A 19,105-nucleotide genomic window follows, 5' to 3' on the forward strand; every position below is an offset into this window, starting at 1 on the left:
ATTGTGATTCTTTGGGTAAAAGTCTTGTACATCGGAGTAGAGTTTATTCTTCCTGGCTTGCGCCCTTCTTGCCACTCTTCTTGGGCAAGAGAGCCTCGTTAACTTGAGGAGGTACACCCCCAGCGGCGATGGTAACGTGTCCGAGAAGTTGAGACAGCTCTTCGTCGCCCCGGATGGCGAGAGCCAGGTGGCGTGGTACGATACGGTTCTTCTTCAAGTCCTTGGCAACAGCGCCAGCGATTTCAAGAAGCTCAGCGGTAAGATATTCCAAGACAGCTGCCAAGTAGATGGGGGCACCAACACCAACGCGGGGAGCGTAGTTTCCTTCGCGAATCAAACGAGCAGTTCTGCCCACAGGGAAGACCAATCCAGCGCGCTCGGACTTAGACTGGCTCTTGCCTGCAGATGATCTCTTGCCTCCCTTGCTCTTGCCCCTGCCAACGTTCTTCTCAGAGTTGCGGACCACAGGGGTGTTCTGAGTGCCAGAAGGGGACGCCATTGTTCTTGTTGTTTGTATTTTTTTATCTCTTTCTTTTAGCACACACGTGTGCTTATGAAGACGCGACTGCGCGTTAGCGGGGAAAACCCACATCGAGAAGTTCCGAACAAAGAAAACAAAAGAGTCAGATTACCTCTAGCAGCCAAGTACCTGATCAACCATGAGCGGACGCGGAAAAGCCGGCAAGGGAATGGGTAAGCAGGGTACCTCCATGCGCCATCGCAAGGTACTCCGCGACAATATCCAAGGTATTACCAAGCCAGCAATCAGACGTCTTGCCCGGAGAGGTGGCGTGAAGAGAATTTCTGCTGCCATCTACGAGGAAGTGAGAGGTGTGCTCCGTGGATTCCTTGAGACCGTTGTCCAAGACTCGGTCACCTACACTGAACATGCCAAGAGGAAGACTGTCACTGCCATGGACGTGGTTTACGCCCTTAAGAGACACGGACGCACCATTTATGGTTTCGGTGCTTAAGCGAGAGACACAGAATCAATCTTTTATAGCAATGATAACACGAACACAAAAGGGAGAACGGTTCCACTCGGAACCTCTTATAACGATATAATGAATGGTTTCTCTTGTAAATTCTTCTCTAAAACCGTGTACATTTTGCTTTCAAAACTGTGTAATTAGTTAGTTAGAGCCTGTCACAGAAATCATCTTCAACTCGTCTCTTCTTAGCAAAGGTATCGTACGGTTGAATGAAAGGTGTAAAGGAAGATTGTAAAGAACTGCAGAAATTGGATGACGCTGTGATATTGGAGTCATTTGGGATATCGAGAAGTTTGGTAAAACATGCAAAGCCAAAATGCTACATGTATGACTGGTATGTTGGCGAAATGGATCATGCTGAAGACTTGGACAAGGACGGAGGTGTAAATGACACATATATGAACGACAGAGGGATGCGTGATGTACAAGAAGAGTGTAAACATACGAACCCATGGTTCGAAATCGTGTCAGTGAACTCAGGCGTCAAGATAAGGACATTACCGGATGACTACCCCCTAGTTCATGTGTTATCATCAAGAGGCTTGCCTGAGGACTATTTTAGCGTTGAACGTCTAAAGAGACTATTCCTCGACCAGTATACCAAATCTCTGAGGAAATTCTTACCACACAGTACCGAGACGGAGCTTGTGCATTGCGCCCGTACGTCCAGTGATGTGTTCTTTGTGCCTCATGTACTCCCACATTTGAGGTGTACGACCGACAAACAATTCAGACGCCTTATTGAGTACTAATCTCACGACGACCCCTCACCACCGGTCCGATCATCACCGGTCCGATCATCACCGGTCCGATCATCACCGGTCCGATCGCCCATGTCATTGTTTTAGTAACATGGTATGCTATGTATTGATGGGTCAGAGCCGTCGTTCGGTGATCACGATGAACCACGTTGAAAGGTTTGCCGCAAGTCCGTTGATGCCGATCCCTATAGTATCTCGAGCCACCGTCGATCTCGGTGACACTACTTACACGCTGCAACAATTGGACGTGTTGGATGCTCTACCCACGCAGGACCGGTGTGTGAGAGGGAGTCGACTTGACGTGTGTACTGCACTTATTTCACTGATCCAGCAACACATAATTCGTCTCACCAAAAAGGTTGCTCCCGTGTCGGCGACCAAGACACCTTCAAAAGACGATAACATACTTCCGTCCAGTAACGACTTTGATGAGCTCATTTCATCTTGGCCCCAATCGTGTGCACCAAGAATCATGGAACAAACCTACTCATTGCCTAAGTCCGTTCGGTCCCTTAACGTGAATAAACTCTTAGAAGCTGTCGAGCTCATCGCCCAACCTCCCATAGAGACCTAACCTTAACCTCACCCCCACTCCGACCTCACCCCCACTCCGACCTCACCCCCACTCCATCACCTACCTCACATCCACTCTATCTCGACCTCACATCCACTCTATCTCGACCATGTTGTTCTCGACCTCTCGTCTCGTCGTTCGCCAATCGTCTTGGCAGTCTCTTTATTGATGGTTCTTGAGGAAGTCTCCCAGTGATAGATTCCGCATGTTTTCATCTCCTTCGTCTAGACCGGAAAGGAAAGGCTTTCGTACTGCTTCGTCCGCAATGCTTATCTCACTTCCACTTTGCGTATTCGGTCGAAGATTGGGAGCGGAGAAGAATTTGTTGGAGGGTACCGTGTGTATCCAGCGATTAATCCCTTTGCTCCTGAGAGTCTCGACCCCTACGACCGAGTCTCCCAGGCTGTATATTTGTTCTGCGGCCCTGAGTAGCACAGTGTCCCTGTCGATTGGTCTCCTCTGTGCGGTACCTCCGTGTTCTATTCTAGGATCTTCACCCGTCGGGTATTCAAGCGCCGGGTCTCGGTCATCGTGATTTCCGTGGCATGGAGGAAATCCCTTCCGCGGCGTATACGCCGAGGGTTTGTTGCCGGGTGGAGGGGTGACTACAACGGAGCAATAGGAAGGTGGAGTGGATAGACTGCCATGGTAGCTGCTGGGAGCTTTCCGCTGGGTGCCACTTGTCCGGGCGACTCTTTCGCCATTATACAGCGGACGGTTCCGGTTCACCCCGGGAAAGTTAGTACCCTGATTGTCCATCGGATGGCAGTCGTAAAGTTCTTCAGTCCTGAAGCGAGGTCTAGGCATGGCGCACTCCCTCAGTAATTCGATACCCCTCATGTTCGTCAAAGCCAGAACGAAGTAATGTTCCTGAATCAGTCTCCATTCTTCCATCTCATCGAAAAGTTCCAACTGTTCTATCCGGAACTTTTCGATTGCGGTAATGTATTTAGAGTAATATGTATCCATGTCCACCGCCTTCACCACAGGCCCACTACCCCCGTCAACCGATCGACTGGGAAGCAACTGAGTAACGTGGTCTCTAATCTCACTCACTGACCTGAACCGGGAGGTGCTCAGGATCTCACATCCGCGACGATTCAAGTTCTCCTTCATCACACGTCCAAAACGATCATAGACATTAAACATATCATAGCTTATTAAGCAGTAACTCCGACAATAGGAGCTAATCGACCTCATTAACTACAATGTATCTTCTCATGCGCTTTCTTCGTGTTTTTTAGTGCTCGTGATTCTTACATTATCTACTACTTCATCAGGAAGGTAAGTGAAAACGCATTCAGCTACCCAGCAAGAAGGAAGCCTGAATTAAAACGTGTTGACTACTTCTGAATAGGAAAGGGAAGAGAGAGTGAAAACTACTTTGGGTCGAAGCCAAGTTTTTCCAATGCGGGGAACACGGCGGATGTATCCGTTAAATCCAATGGACACATGACATATCTATCGGTATTGATAAGAGAACTCGGGATCTTGCCTACACTATTCAGAACCAGAGGTCGCATAACATCAACCCATTCACCAACCATCATGTCGCGATGTTCATTAGCCCTACCTTCGAGGAGTTTCTCATCCTCTCCACCATCATCCTCTCCACAATCATCGTCCTGTATTGTGTTTCCTGTTTTCCTTTTCAGATCAGGAAAGGCATTTATAATTTTCGATTTGCTTTCCAATACTTCACGGTAATCCAATTCAAAGTATTTAATGGACGGACATAGATCCGGGTAAGCTCTAACAATCCAGTAATAAAGAGGATCGTGACCACAACCAATATTAACAATTTGGCATAATTTGAGCATCTCGTTTGTCTCTGATGACAAATCAGAATGCCTCAGTCCAGAGCGTAAACTTTCAAGAAAAGATCCAATACTATATCTTATAGAATGAATTCGTCCAAAGTATCCACGATTGATTAATGGCTGTCTAGGTATTCGATCCTTAATGAAATATTCCAATTCCGGATACTCAAAATATTGCTTACAACAAGCCGACCTAGAATACTAATCGTTAAAGCACCAGCTCATGTTAGCATAAAAGTGTGTGTGTGCCATAAAAGTGTGTGTGCCATAAAAGTGTGTGTGTGCCATAAAAGTGTGTGTGTGCCATAAAAGTGTGTGTGTACAACCGCCATCCCTAGCTTCTGGTCCCCATAGTTTCTGGTCTCCATAGTACCCCTCCTTGGCTGGCAGCGCCGTATTGTGTGCTATACAGTACCATTTAGAAGTGACCGCGTCTTGGCATGTTTTTATTACTCCGGATTTCGTCATGGTTTCAAAAATGAATAGCGCAATAATACATGAGATTTTCTGAAGCCTGTCTGCTCGACAAGTTTCTGGACGAGTGCGCCTTTCCCGAACTGGACAAGTGCAGTTCCTTGATCGAAGGAGAGTGTGATTCCCTTGAGATCGAAGTCAATTTGGCTTTCGGCTTCGCCTCCTGTACTAGGTCCACCGCTTGGTGAGTTCGTGCTGCGTAAACTTGGGCTGTGATTGGGACTTGAATGTGAGGGGTGGTCTACGGGTGTTAGAGGCACGACGAAGTGTATGAATTCGTGAGTGTTGTCAGAACCATGCACAGCCCAAGTGTAGGGAACGTTGGGGGGTGCCTTTTCGATGCTCATCTGCACGCAGTCATCCGCCTCGACATCTACGCACTTGGCTGCAAGCGTAATGAGAGTGGTTATGTAGCGTTTGGAAGTTTCCTTAACACTGGCAGGCACGAAGTTGTGTAGTTCTAGCTGAGGTGCCGCAACGCTCTTAAGAATTACCGCTTCCAGCGCCTTAGGGGGATAGCGCGATAATCCACACTCTTGTAGGACACCGGTCGGGTACGTCTCGTACGCCTTCTCCACGAAACGCCGAAGCATCTCACATTCGTCTGGCAGAAACAGTTCCGTGATATATGCCAGTCGGAACCGTTCGTTCGCACCCACTGGCACATGCCATACCTCCCGCGTCGTGCGTTCCCCGTTCTCGTCACTGCACTGCACACTCAACTTGGTTGCGCCCTCAATCCCACTCGGCGACGACACGCTCCCGCCGTGATCTGGCGTCGAGAAGTCCGTGTCGTATGTCGGGCCCTGGCTCTTGCGTCCCGCGGAATCTTCGGCTTTCGCCTCCCGACCACGCTCCCTCTCTCTCTCTCTGTCACGGGCGCGTTCTGTCGAATCCCTGTCTCTCTCTCTCTCCCGTTCCCTCTCTCTCTCTCTCTCCCGCTCTCTCTCCCTCTCCCGGGCTCGGTCAGAGGATCGGTCAGGCGGAGGTGACTTGAATTCGCCTCCGCGACCGGACTTGTTAGAGAGGAGCGAGTCTCGGCGGAGCTCCTCGCGACGTTGTTCTTCACGACGCAGGTCGTCACGACGGAGTGATTCGCGACGGAGCGAGGAGTCGTCTCTGCGGAGCGAGTCATCGTCGCGGCGCAGCGAGTCACGGGAACGCGGGAGCGAGTCGGACGGCTGCATGAAACTGTCTCTGCGTGGCGGTAAACTGCTGCTGTCGCGGCGACCAACAACGCTATCGCGGCGACTGCGGGGGAGAGAGCTGTCGCGGTCCCAGTCAAGACGATCGTCAGTATGTCTTGAGCTGTCTGCGTGCGGGAGGCGACTGGTGCTGGGAGCAGGTCGTCCCTTAGCTTTGTAGATGACGGAAGGGTCGACTTCGCGGCTGCAGAACTCGGCCAGCGCCTTGAGGAGCACAGCATCGCTATAAAGTTCACGTTCGCGCCGATACCACTCCAACAAGTACGGGTGGCAACGTCTGGCGAACTTGTGCTCCATAGTAGCTTGCATATCAGGGGAATGGTCACCCGTGGTCTGTTTGCGCGATCCCGCCGCACGCTTCTCATATACAGGCTGCCAATTACAACGCAGTCCCACCACCGAAGTAGCGTCCCCGTCCCCTCGATGCGCCACACCATCCACAACCAGCAAGACATCTGGGGAGTCCACCGCTGGCGGGAACCTGGGGTCAAAGAACTCTCGCGCGCTGATCAAACACACTCGCCGCGTTCCATACCCACTGTTTGGCTCTGCCACCGACGAAGTACCACCGGTCGCAGAGCTCGCCATCGCGCGCCCCTGCCACGAAGACGTCGTCCTATAACAGATGGTCCTAAAAGAACGCGTCTCCATTTCGCCAAAGCAAATTAATGACTGACACGAAATACCCACACCCCGACCAGACCCAGACCCGAACCCCCCTATGTGACTTAGCTCCCGCTCGGAGTAAACCCCAGACTGGTAGTGTTACGGCGATGTGCTGTGGTGTCCCATTCTACCGTACTCTTCTTTTGCTGGCGAGAAAAACATGGGGCATAAAATTCTGAACAACTCGCCTGTCTATTTCTGCTGCCTGTAAGCGCCTCAAGAGGTCCTCGATCTCTTCTTCCGCTGGCATCCCGCTGGAAGACAACTCCTCTTCTATCCCGGGGTAAAACTTGGAGTTTCCTTCGGGTCGGAATCCGCTGCCGCCAGGTGCAAGGATCATGCCAGGCGTGAAGCCGAGACCGGGGGTGAAGCCCGGTGTGAGGCCGAGACCCGGGGCGTCTGCGCCACCTTCACATTTCCGCAAGATCTGGCCGAGTGTGCGACGCCAAGCATTGAGTGTGCGTATTTCCCAAAGGTCGTATTCTTCGACCAAATCGGCTGCTTCCTTATCCCCTAGTTCTTCATCCTCGCTGTTGTCTAACAAATCTTGCAGCGACTCGCGATGGTGACCACCTTTCCGGCCACGTCGCGACTGACTTTCTACGTCGTGGTACAGTCCCTGATCATCGGCGCGCGAGTGATGTTTCTTCCCTGCGCGACCGAACATTTGGTAGGCGAGTACACCGCTGGGCGTGATGACACGGATGGGGTTGTGAGCCTCGTCGAGTTCAGCGAATGGCGCTCGGCGACGTGTGGAACAGAGCCAGGGCGGAGTTTGACGTGAGTAGTGGATTGCGCGATCAGGTAAACACGCAAACCTGCTCCAACCAGCTAGCAGCCGTGTCTTCCGCACACGCTCAAGTGCCCCAACCAAAGCTCTAGTAAAACGTTCCGGCACACACGTGTGTTTATGTCTTCCCAATTTCACAAACGCACACGCGAGTGCGAAACGCCCCCGACGCACAAAGACTCGTTCCACCGCCGCCGCCAGACAACCCATACCTACCTGAGCCAACGCTACGTCAGCCACCTTACCCCGAGTCAACACCGCTTCACACCGCTCAATCTGAGCCTCAATCTTGCGCAAAATCGCACTCGAAACCCGAATGCCTTCCACATCACAGTCATTCACCACACGCCGGAACCCCTCTGACTCCAGCCACTCCTCCTTCCACGCCCGCCGTGCCGCACTCAACCGCTTCTGGCCCGACTCCAATAACTCTCGCACCCGCCGCTCGCGCTCACTCTCTTGTAATTTTACCGTCATACGACGCGCGTGCGACCGCAACGCCTCTCTCCGACCCTCCACCACACTCCCCTCATCCGGCCCTTCGCCCGCTGCTTGGTGCCTTTGGACCGGGTCAGGAGGGCCTACCGGACCCGCCTTACCCGCCCCCTGGCCACTCCCCTTGCCGCTCCCACCAAGTTTGGTCGCGGTGTTCAGGGCCGTCAGACCACCGGCGTCCGCTTGAATCGAACCCATGACCGGCAGCTCCTGAGCCGCGATCTTCAACTCGCTCACAGGCCTTCCTGCTCTCGGAGACGCCGCCGGAGAAATGACTACGTCCTGCGCCACAACTGAAGACCGCCGCCGCGACCCGGCCGCCGGGGCCGGCCGCACCATCTCCGACTGAACTGCCGGCCGGACCACTTTAGGCTGAGTCGGCTGAGGCTGAGCCGGCCGAGGCTGAGCCGGCCCTACAGATTCGTCGGAGGAGGAATACCCGCTCCGGGACGACGTACTCGACGAGCCACCCGCCACCTCCATCAGCTCCGCCAAAGATGGCACCGACTGCGACGTCGCCAAAACCGTCGGCTCCGACGTAGCCGCAGCTAATCCTTTCCGGCCCGCTTGATCCCGCCCTGTCGGCTCCAACGCTGGTTGGCTTTCGGGAGTGGCGGCTTTCTTCAAAGATTCAGCACGCTTCAGCTTCTCAGCTTCCTTGACCTCCTCAGCTTCCTTGACCTCCTCAGCTTCCTTGACCTCATCAGCATGCTTCACCTCATCAGCATGCTTCACCTCCTCAGCATGCTTCACCTCCTCAGCTTGCGTCACCTCATCAGCTTGCGTCACTAGTTCAGCTCGCTCGACTTGTTCCGCAGCTTGCTTCGCTGGCTCAGTTCGCTCCATTTGATCAGCCCGTTCACCCTGTTCAGTTTGCTTCATTTGCTTCATTTGCTCAGTTTGCTCGACCTGTTCAGGGTGGGTGGTCTTCGCGTTGATGGCTTCAGGCTTCAGGCGAGCCGTGGATGACTTCGATGGCGCTGTCTTAGGTGCCTTTTTCTTGGTCTTGAATTTAGGTGGGTTTTTGGCCGAGGTTACTACTCCAGGAAGGGCGCCGGCACCGGAGCCGGCCAGCAGGTCTGGAGCCATCGGCGATGGTGGTACCATCTTCCAAGACATCATTTCATCGAGAAACTCATTCATTGGTATTGTTTGGGAGCCTTCTCGCGACTCTCGTGTTCCGCTATTTTCTACTGATGTTTCCGGTATTTTCGAGTGTTTTTTTGACGGCTGCTTTTTGGAGGAGCTCTTCGGCGTGGCTTTCTTCGGCGTGGCTTTCTTCGGCGTGGCTTTCTTCGGCGTGACCCTTTTCGACGTCGTGGCGGCGCCGCTTTTCGAGGACGACAGAGATTCGATCTTCTTACCGGATTCGACTTCTTCGGTGGGTGGTGAAAGTATAGGCTTAAAAGAAGGCTCTATAGCGGAGGGCGATTCCGTATCCTCTTCTTCTCTTAGTTCTGTTTCTCGTCTCGCCTCACTTTCTCGTGGCGGTTGCGACGGTGTTTTCTTCTTCAATGCTAGCTTCTTCCACACTTTGCCCCCGATGGTTGCTTTGTGCTGGTGGCTTGCCTCCATAGCACCCCCTCTGGTTCGCCCACGTTTGCCTGTCTTGCTCGGTCGTGCGCTCTTGTGCGGTAATTTTTTCATGTATCTTGCCTTTCTCTTGAAGGCCTCTGGCAGAGTAACTCTCACTACCACCGCACGACTTTGAAGTCTTTGCTTCAGTGACGCCTTCCACGCCGCACTGGGTGGCGGCGGCGCAGGCATCGGGCGACGGACACCCAGCGAAGTTTGCGTCAGTAACTTTGGCATCACGGTCCGGCTTAGAATCGGCCCCCGTCCCCCTCTCGGAGGTCCTTTCGCCCGCTCATCTTTAATCTCGTGAACGTTTCTCTCGGCGTGCGAGCCAACAGATCGATCAAAAGATGGACCGTCTCCCATTGAGGGTCCCCGGTCATGTTCAGGTCCCCGGCCATGGTCAGGATCCCGGTCATGGTCAGGACCCCGGTCATGGTCAGGTCCCCGATCATGGTCAGGGCCCTGGTCCTGGTCAGGGCCCCGGTTCTGGTCAGGGCCCCGGTTCTGGTCAGGGCCCCGGTTCTGGTCAGGGCCTCGGTCCTGGTCAGGGCCCCGGTCCTGGTCAGGACCCCGGTCCTGGTCAGGGACTCGGTCCTGGTCAGGGACTCGGTCGCTTTTGACTCTGCGTTTCGGTTGTAAACGCTTGCCTTTTAAACGCTTGGTTATCGGCTGGTGGGTTGCGCCAGGCCCTTTGCCTTTGTAGACCGCTTTTGTTCCATGCTGGTGTCCCTCGGTCGCCGTGCGGTCCACTAACGTGCCTAACGTGCGATCCGGAGCGGGGGGTTTCCTCGAGGCGGTGGCAGCGGACGGCCGGACAGACTCAGCGAGAGAACCTGGGCCACTAATCGACGGTGTGGGAGATTCTCCGCCGTTGACCAAGTCGACTACGTCGCCTTCGGCAGTTTCCGAGTTCACGATTTGGTTAATCGTTTCGGATGCTTGGGTCACAGCATCAGCCGCCCATTGCGTGACCGTGTCCCACATGATCTGGTGCACATAGAAATGCACCACCCCCGCGACGTAACAAATACAGTGTCTACGAAGGATCGTAAGGACGGTAGAAAGCTGGTACAGCAGGTATGGGTAATGTAAGTACTTGGAAGCGTGATTACTTGGATGAGTAAGTACGGTATGTATTGAAAACGAGAAAGAGTACCGGCAGCTTAAGGTGGAAGCGACTAGGGAGAAGAGACTAGGGAGAAACGCAGAGACGCGAGGAGCTGGGGAGGCTACTGCAACGACTGCTGTACTGTACAGCTAGTCTGCAGTTCTCCACGACCGGAGCATGTGTTCCGTTGGTTGTGAAAATGGGTGAGAGACATGTGGCTACCGTGATACGGCAGATTGCTGCAGTCAGCTGGTGCCAAATTCAGTAGCAACCTCGTTTCCGACTGCGTAGCCTTTGCTAGTGGATAGTGCTTGCAATAAGGTTTGTATAATCCACCTAGCTTATAGCGACTAGGGGGCGGCTCTCTGTTTGGTCCAGCTGCGTCCGTTTCTGCAGTAGGTGATACGGTCGTGTAGATGGTCTGAGCCGCCTTGCCAAAATTCGACGGTGTGGGGAATGACTCGATAGCCTTCCCAGGTACCTGGTGCGGGCACCTCGACGGCGGTTCTGAATTCCTCTTCCTTTTTTCGTTTGGTTTCGATAAGGTCGCGTTTGTCGACGGGGACATGGGCACTCGGCTGGGGATTGAGGTCAGGTCCGGAGGCTCCCTTGTTGGCGTCGACGGTGACGGGTCCGGTGGTCGCATCCCTTGCGGTGGCGGCATGTCGCTTGCCGTGATGTGTGCCAGAGTGTGTATCATTGTCCTCTTTTGGATTTTGATTGAGCTTTTCGAAAGACACCCAAGCCGCAATCTGGCTCGCCCGTGATCGTGTAGCAAACCACTCCTCAACCTCCTCCTTAGTCGTGTACTCCACAACACCTTGGATCCGTACCTGCCGCGTTACATGCGGCCAATAGAACAATAACGCCACATTGTTATTCTCCTCCATCTCCGCCCCTTTAGCCGTCTTGTGGTTCCCGAAAAACACAAATGACTCGCAATCCACCCTCTTCAAATATACCACCCGACTATCCACCTTCATGTTATTCCCACACGTCGATAATATCATAGGACTTGGGTCGAACGGATTTGTTCGTGATTGAAATTCATACCAATCAAGAAATTGACTCATCGGACTCTCCTTCATGTTCTCAGGACTCAACGCCTGCTCGAACGTGATTGGGGCCACCTCCATATCGACGCACGCAAACCGACTGCACCCTCTCGCCGTCAACGCCCGAGTCGGGCATCGACGGGATTCGAACCGGCGAACCTAGCCGCACCCCAATCCACCATAGACGGTGCGCGCTATTCTGGCGCCCTTCTGGCACTTAACGCCCTTAGTCTTAACACCCTCAGGCGTAGCACCCTTAGTCTTAACACCCTCAGGCTTAGCACCCTCAGTCTTAGCCTAGTCTAAGTCATCTGGCGAGCTTCCGCCAGTGACAACAGGCAGGTTCCCACCAGCTGCCAAGCCACCAACCACGGCACCGGGATCGTTCCGGGCTTCTAGCTTTTGAATATGAAGCAGCGGAATCTCAACTCCGGAGACATTAATGCTGCCGGCTCGACTTGCGCCGACCGGGTTTTGTCCAGAGACCTGGTCTCGTTTTGGTACCACGTCCTGTCTTGGTACCAGGTCTTGGCTTCCGGAACAGAGGGAGTGGTTCTCCGGAATTGTCTCAGGCCGTGGTCTGGGCAGCACTCTCTTGAGAAGGTTTTGGCGCCGCACGCTGGAAGCAGAGCTGAAGTCAGTACGTTCGGAGTTCTGGGGACTTGTGGACGCTGCGTAATCCAGCGAGAAGCCGCTGTCAGAAGGGTAGGGAGCTGCATTCAAATCGCGTGCCCCATTTTTCGCAACATGGTTACGTACGTCTTCGCGCATCGCATCCAGGATGCTATCTAACGGCTTGGCAGCCACCATCATGGGTGCCGTATGACGTGCACCTGACACTTCAGACTGGAACCCCCATTCCCCCATGTCTCCGGAATACTCCTGTTCCACTCCTTCTCCCAGCCGACTCATCTCCTTCGGAGACAGAGATAACGCGCCTTGAATGGGGACCTGAGGGGAGATTTGGATGGGGGCCTGAGGCCCTGAGAGCAGTGCTCCATCCACCGTAGCCGGCTGGACACCCGCCTGTAAAGCCGGCTGGAGTGGCGAACAGATTAAGTTGGGTTTCCTCAGGGGCATGTTGAAGTGGCCCAGAGTCACGTTGGGCTGCCCCAGGGTCAAGTTGGACTTTGCCAGCACACCGTCAATGGCAACAGGACCAGTGCCAAGAGGGCTAGAGTCAAGAGGGGCAGCCAAACTATAACTCGGAGCACGGTTACTCAGGAAAGGCGGGCTCGGTCGGATGTCCAATGTATATGGACGCAAGTAAGGCGCCTCTTGAACTGGGAACAGATGTCGTGCTGGCGAGGGCAAGGTCGCTCGTTGGCTGGAGCCTTTTACGGCGCCCCAGTTCGCGACCGGCTCGCAGTTGGCCAGCGGATCAGAGGCGGTCCTGAAGCTCGGCCTCAGAGAGGCCGGTAAAGTAGACCGGGCCAGAGGGCTACTGCTAGACCGAATAACATCGAGCGGCAACCGGCTGGTCAGAAGTCTGTTCGTCGGGAACTGACTGCCACCAAATTGGTTGCCACCAAATTGGTTGCCAGCGAATCGGTTGCCGGATAGTCCGATGGCAGACAGTGGGTTGGCAGAGGGGGTGGGTAGGGGTAAAGGACTGAGCCTAGGCTGTAGCGAGGGCCATCGACTGAAATCGGCGCTAGGGTTGCGTCCGATCCTACTATACTCGGGTCTGCGCTGGTCGGAGTCGCTTTGCGCCGGACTGGCCTGCCCGCCCCAAGCCGTTAGTCGGTCGGGGACGATACTGGGTCGAAGATGGTGCATTGGCGTCCGGGGGCGGATGCCGAGTACCTTGGGTGGCGAAGCTTCGAAGTAGTTCAGAGGCGACTGGTTCTCAGCCAAGTGCACAAGCCGGGGTGTAGGTCCAATAGGGCCAGGCAGGTTGCGCTTGCTGAACGCCAACTGAGCAATGGGACTGGTGGTCGGGTAGACGGGCATACTGTGTCTGGTGGTGGTCGTCGTTGGTAGACCCCTGAATGGCACACTGCCAAATGGTCCCACTGTGTGCCGCGCGTTATGGAGCGGACTGCCCATGGCGCCAATGGTCGAAGGGGTGCTGGCTACGGGGCTGGAGGCCAGTTGGCCGCTGGTTAGGGGACTGCTGGATAGGGGGCTGTTACCCATTCGGCGAACCGAGTTGCCGGTCGGGCTGAAGCTGGACCGAGTTGTAGGAGAGCATCTCACAAAGGTACTGCCGAATGACGTACGGGTTGGGCAGGTGTTCCTGGACCCCGCAGGCATACCAGAACTGAACGGCCTGCCGTGGTACTTACCTTGGAGAGGGGCCGCCTGGATGAGTTCTTCGACTGGTGTGGTTCTGATCTCGTCCATCGGCCTCGCTGGAAGGGTATGAATAACTGTTCTTACCACCGAATTATTACCTGCCACTTGGTTCCAGTTCGGTTGTATTTCCGAATACGTGAGGGGCTGCTGACCGTATTTTGCCCGGGGAAGAGTCGCTCTAGCATTGGAGGCGGAATGGGTCACGGAGTAAATTTGGTCTTCTCGTTTCACACAAATTCCCGACGGGGTCGGAGTGACATGAGCCCCCGGGGTCGCCTGGTTGACGTGTGTGGTGGGGGTGAAATGGTGGGCAGAGGTTACGACGGCTGTGGGCCGAACTTGGTCTCTGCAGTAGAAGAGTTCGGCGTCGCTCAAGTGGTCAATATGCGCACAAAGTTCCGGTGAGACGTGCAAGCACTGGAGCAGCGCCGGCTTCTTGAGATGTCTCCTGATCTTATCCCGGCCTTCCCTTTTCGGAAGCTCGTGGCCGCGCATCAAAGCCCGTAGTTCAGCCTCGCCCTGAGGGATACAAAGATTCTCTGCTATGAAAACCGCCGCTTCGCACTGTGCCTTCAACGCTCTGCGTTGGATCCGGAGTCTTGAACGGAGATCCGAATGGGCCGATGTCCGGATCTCCGACCGGATTTCCGAGAGGCTCTGGTGACCTGCCAGAGGACTCGAGGCGCCAGGGTCTACCAGCCTCTCGCCCGCAGAAGACCGGCTGCTCTGCATTGTACTCCGAGCCGTGCCTCGTCCGATCGAGCCTCGTGCGAGCACAAAAGATTGTACCCCGCCTGGCTCGGACGGACTGACGAGCGGTCGCCCCAGGGACTCAAGCGGCCTATGTTTACTAGGCTTCATCTCGCTCGGCCGTAGTAACCCACCAACAGCCAGCTCGCTGGGTCGCAGCTCGCTCGGTCGTAGCTCGTTCAGTCGTAGCTCTTTGGGTCGCAGCTCGCTCGGTCGGAGCTCATTCAGTCGTAGGTCGCTCGACCTTGGGTCTCTGGACCTAAGTTCGGTCTGTTCCAATTCATAGCGTCGAATGCGCTCGGTATCGATGCTCACGGGCAAGTCGCTTTCGAAGACGCTGCTGGGTACTCGGAAGGAGCCGCTGGGTTCTCGGAAGCGTCTGCTGGCGGCGAGGGCCGCAGCAGACAAATTTACCGATAGGTCTAGTCCCGACCGGTGGCTGCCGATGGCCGCCTGCGCGCCGGGTAACGCGTGCATCAGACTCTGCGAGGAACGCTGAGTGAGGGGCTCCAAGGGACTCCCTCTCAGAACACGCCCCCCAACCTCGCCTCCAGCATCCGCTCCTCCAGGAGCAGGGAGTACGGCGGGATGAAAGACTGATTTACTCGGAGACAACGACCTTGTGGGAGACAACGACCTTGTGGGAGACAACGACCTCGTGGGAGACAAACATCTAGCAGGAGATGAAGGCCTATTGGGAGGCGAAAGCCGAGTGGGGGATAGCGATTGACGAGACTGATGTAGGTTTTTTAACGGACTAGTCGTCACGGGTCGAGAAACGACTGAGAGCCCAGAGGCTATTGTCAGTGGACTTGGGGCGATTCCCAGTGGTCCAGAGACGGCGACCGTAGACGTAGGAGGGGCAAGACTACCTATTGTGATGCGCCCAAACGTAGGTGCGATCGGGTGGCCAAAAGCAAGGGGGGAAGGAGTCAACGGTTGGAAGTTATAAGAGGGGTGGAGCCCAGGGGGCGATGTTCTTGACCTCCATGAACGCTCAGCTGTAAGTGACGTGGCTGCAAGACTGCGGCCCGAACGAGGTTGAACAGCGCCGCTCAAATAACTGCCATGCGCCAATTCCGAAGGCTCTCTTGGTCTCAGTTCTCTGAGTCTTAATTCACTTGGTCTTAGACCGCTAGGTTCTAATCCACTTGGTCTTAGATCGCCTGCGGTGTGGGGGTATTCGGTAAAGGGGGCGGCGGCATTACGGCTCTGCATTTGCCAGCCCGGCGATCCTGTGTGTCGCATGAAGGCGTGGTTATTTTTCGGCTTATTGCCCTACAGTTTCGGCATGTCGAATCCGTTGCTAGAACCCTCCCCGTTGGAGTTTGGGTTCCCTCAATTCGATTTGTTGACGGATGAGTACTTTGTGGAGGCGTTTCAGTTGGGGATGAAGGAGAGTATGGATGAGTTGAACCGTATTGCTACTGTGCCTGAAGCTCCTACTTTCGAAAACACATTTGTGGCGTTGGAGAAGAGAGGCCAAGTTCTTAGACGTGCTAGGACAATTTTTGACAACCTGGTGGCTGTTCAGTCTACTCCGGAGCGCGAGAAGATCCGCACAGAGTTTGCTACAAAATTCGCTGCTCACGATGATGAAGTACGCTTGAACCCGGAGCTGTTCCAGAGAATTAAACAAGTCTATGAAGCGAAACTGTCCCTTGACCCAGAGAGCCAGCGTCTTGTTAAAGAATACTACGAGGATTGCGTGAGGGAAGGCGCCAATTTAAACAGCGAGAAGAAGACTGAGCTGAAGGAGTTGAACAGCAGACTCGCCGAACTAGAGACCACGCTGGAACAATGGGTTGTTAAGGGACGCGGCGAGGCGACGGTATATTTTGACAACAAGGAAGATTTAGACGGACTAGACGATACAGAAGTCTCCGAGGCCGAGCAGCTAGCTAAGGAGAAAGGTGACAACACCAAGGGCAGGTACGCCATTGAGCTCGTAAATACTACTCTCCAGCCGGTTCTTGCTAAATTGAAGGTGCGCGCATCCAGGAAAAAAGTGTTCGATAGCAGTATCGCACGCGGAATTTCGGGTGGTGAATACGATGTTCAAGAGATTTTTACAGAAGTCCTGCGACTAAGACATGCCAAGGCAGAATTACTCGGCTTCAAGTCATACTCCGACTACAATTTGTCCGACGAGACTGCTGGAAACGCAGACGCTGTCATGAATTTCCTCAAGAAGTTTGTTGAACCTGCAGCTAGGAATGTTCAGCGAGAGATAGCGAAGGTCAACGAAGTGGCTAAGAAGTTAGATCCTGATCAGTTTGGAAATGGCGGAATTGAAGCATGGGATTATGAATACTACATCAACAAGATGTCGTCTCAAGAGTATGACATTGATCTGAATAAATTGCCGCCATACTTGGAAGTTCATCAGGTGATGCATGAGGGTTTGTTCTATGCTGCGAAGAAGCTTTATGACATAACTTTCAAGCCCAGATTTGATCTGCCGTTGTACAGACAACCCGCTTCTGATAAGAAATCTTCCGATGAGCAATTCTCGATTCCGAATGATGTAGAGACCTACGACGTTTTTGATAAGGATGGTACCACCAAGTTGGCGATAATGATCGTTGATTACTATGCCAGACCCGACAAGAACGGAGGCGCTTGGATGACACTGTATAATGGCCAAAGCCGGCTCTTGAATCAAAAGCCAATCATTGGTCTGCAGCTTAATGTATCAAAGCCCAAGACCGAAGGGGTCCCTGCTCTGATGAGTTGGGATGATGTGGAGACAGCTTTCCATGAGTTCGGTCACGGCTTGCACGGTATTTTCTCTGATGTGAACTATCTGAGATTCACTAGTCCTCATGTGCCTCGAGATTTCGTGGAGTATCCATCGCAAGTAAATGAGATATGGATTACTGATCGCGACATATTGAGCAATTACCTAAAGCATTATCAGACAAAGCAAGCTCCGGAGGACGTGTCGATAATCGATAAGCTCACGAATGACAATGTCGGTCGCTTTGCTTACATGACCATGGAGTATCTTCAGTCGACAATGTTGGATTTTGTTTTGCATGCTTACCCTAGGACATGCGCGGCCGCTGACCACACCTGCCAGGCGGCATCATCAACAGACTTCGACGTACTAGTACCAGGCAAGTTCCTTGAATGGGAAAACAACACTTTGAAGAAGGTTGGTCTTTACGTTCCTCAGATTCATCCGCGCTACCATTTAGGATATTTCACTCACACGTTTGCAGGTTATTCATCCCTTTACTACGCTTACCTCTGGTCTGAGGTCCTTGACGCACACACTGCCAACTGGATTAAAGAGAACGGTGGATGCAACGTACGGAATGGTGATGCATTCAGAAAGCACATTCTTAGTGCTGGAAACAGCAGAGACCCTGTCCAGCAGTTTTTGAAGCTGGTCGGCGCTTCGGAGCCTGATGTAAATCACCTCTTGAAGCGCAAGCACATGCTTGATTAGATAACGACTTTCTTGAATTGACCAATGGTGATAGTCAACGAGTGTGGCAGCAGGCGGAGTTGAACGGTGGCGGAGATAGGGGATGGGATAATAGTTATGACTCGAGAATGGGGTTGAGCCGTACGGGGTTGAGCCGTACAGATATGTAGCGAGCTCACTGCCACGAATTTAGCCATTCTGCATCCGGGCTAACCATCAACAACAAAGGGCCGTTTGATGGCACTTTCGTTAGGATATTATAGAGCGTGATGGAGAATGGGTACGTGTGAGATTTTCAGGGTAGGCCATGGGAATCGACGGGGTGTTAGGATCCCGGCACGCTCACAATACTTGCTGAGACACTCATCCACCAGACCAGCCCCCACTGACCTTGTTTCCACAGGAGGGCATATCCACGGCCATTAACAGCGATGCCGAACCCAGGGACAACGGCAACAGCGATGCCCCGGCCCCCCAACCCACCATGAACAACTCACTGGCGACAGCTGTTGGATGGGTTGAGGGTGCCCCGTCCCCTACATGCCGAGGTTCCCGCGACCAGAGCCGACGGACAAGTCCGAACGAAAAGAGTGGGTTTCGCGAGTCAGCAGCAAGCCGTGGCCCGATGCTGACGTCACCAACGAGGAGCGATTCGAAGACTGAGTCGACTCCGTTGCGGCCGCAGTCCGACATGCAGCATTCAACATGGAAGAAACCGCCATGATTCAACCACTGTGAAACAGAATCCCACAGTCGCGGCAATTCGACCTGCCGGACGTACCCCGAGGCCCGGACACCAAGGTCGAAGACTTCTGACAAGGGACGCCAGTGCTGGCCGTCGTCGCAACGGGGAAGAGGGCACAAGAGCAGCCAGAAGACGACACGACGGCGTACTCTCCACGTCAAATAAGAACGAAGCGGTTCTGCTATTACTGCGGACTCCCCCGCCACGCAACTCACGCTGTGACAACTGCGGTCGAATGGGACACTTGAGAAAGGTGTGCCGTACTACGTACTACCAGGACATATACGGAAAGCCCGTTCACTCTGCGATAGGAACTTCGCAAGGACGCCTCCAGGTCAAAGTGGCTGGCGACACCACACGT

General features: G+C 53.9%; 9 protein-coding genes across 9 annotated transcripts; 3 read left to right on the forward strand and 6 right to left on the reverse strand.

The window, feature by feature from the left end:
* Positions 1-43: 43 nt before the first annotated feature.
* On the reverse strand, positions 44-499 carry GNI_022370 (histone H2A; the record flags this gene model as incomplete). The annotated part of the gene is made up of 1 exon (XM_011136019.1): positions 44-499. The coding sequence occupies one exon, from the start codon at positions 497-499 to the stop codon at positions 44-46; it is 456 nt and encodes a 151-aa protein (XP_011134321.1).
* Positions 500-659: 160 nt separating this feature from the next.
* GNI_022380 (histone H4) lies at positions 660-974 on the forward strand (the record flags this gene model as incomplete). The annotated part of the gene is made up of 1 exon (XM_011136020.1): positions 660-974. The coding sequence occupies one exon, from the start codon at positions 660-662 to the stop codon at positions 972-974; it is 315 nt and encodes a 104-aa protein (XP_011134322.1).
* Positions 975-1,201: 227 nt separating this feature from the next.
* On the forward strand, positions 1,202-1,744 carry GNI_022390 (hypothetical protein; the record flags this gene model as incomplete). The annotated part of the gene is made up of 1 exon (XM_011136021.1): positions 1,202-1,744. One exon carries the CDS (start codon positions 1,202-1,204, stop codon positions 1,742-1,744), a length of 543 nt encoding a protein of 180 aa, XP_011134323.1.
* A 1,308-nt stretch (positions 1,745-3,052) lies between these two features.
* On the reverse strand, positions 3,053-3,527 carry GNI_022400 (putative leucine carboxyl methyltransferase; the record flags this gene model as incomplete). The annotated part of the gene is made up of 2 exons (XM_011136022.1): positions 3,053-3,114; positions 3,161-3,527. The coding sequence occupies 2 exons, from the start codon at positions 3,525-3,527 to the stop codon at positions 3,053-3,055; spliced, it is 429 nt and encodes a 142-aa protein (XP_011134324.1).
* Positions 3,528-3,706: 179 nt separating this feature from the next.
* GNI_022410 (leucine carboxyl methyltransferase) lies at positions 3,707-6,414 on the reverse strand (the record flags this gene model as incomplete). The annotated part of the gene is made up of 2 exons (XM_011136023.1): positions 3,707-4,348; positions 4,867-6,414. 2 exons carry the CDS (start codon positions 6,412-6,414, stop codon positions 3,707-3,709), a joined length of 2,190 nt encoding a protein of 729 aa, XP_011134325.1.
* Positions 6,415-6,619: 205 nt separating this feature from the next.
* Positions 6,620-9,352, reverse strand: GNI_022420 (hypothetical protein; the record flags this gene model as incomplete). The annotated part of the gene is made up of 1 exon (XM_011136024.1): positions 6,620-9,352. One exon carries the CDS (start codon positions 9,350-9,352, stop codon positions 6,620-6,622), a length of 2,733 nt encoding a protein of 910 aa, XP_011134326.1.
* A 1,461-nt stretch (positions 9,353-10,813) lies between these two features.
* Positions 10,814-11,599, reverse strand: GNI_022430 (pyridoxine/pyridoxamine 5'-phosphate oxidase; the record flags this gene model as incomplete). The annotated part of the gene is made up of 2 exons (XM_011136025.1): positions 10,814-11,036; positions 11,202-11,599. The coding sequence occupies 2 exons, from the start codon at positions 11,597-11,599 to the stop codon at positions 10,814-10,816; spliced, it is 621 nt and encodes a 206-aa protein (XP_011134327.1).
* Positions 11,600-11,815: 216 nt separating this feature from the next.
* On the reverse strand, positions 11,816-15,043 carry GNI_022440 (hypothetical protein; the record flags this gene model as incomplete). The annotated part of the gene is made up of 1 exon (XM_011136026.1): positions 11,816-15,043. One exon carries the CDS (start codon positions 15,041-15,043, stop codon positions 11,816-11,818), a length of 3,228 nt encoding a protein of 1,075 aa, XP_011134328.1.
* Positions 15,044-15,857: 814 nt separating this feature from the next.
* On the forward strand, positions 15,858-18,020 carry GNI_022450 (peptidyl-dipeptidase; the record flags this gene model as incomplete). Its single annotated transcript, XM_011136027.1, has 1 exon — positions 15,858-18,020. The coding sequence occupies one exon, from the start codon at positions 15,858-15,860 to the stop codon at positions 18,018-18,020; it is 2,163 nt and encodes a 720-aa protein (XP_011134329.1).
* Positions 18,021-19,105: the final 1,085 nt, after the last annotated feature.

This window comes from Gregarina niphandrodes (genome assembly GCF_000223845.1).
Source record: "Gregarina niphandrodes unplaced genomic scaffold scaffold00003, whole genome shotgun sequence".
NCBI classification, from domain to species: Eukaryota; Apicomplexa; class Conoidasida; order Eugregarinorida; family Gregarinidae; genus Gregarina; species Gregarina niphandrodes.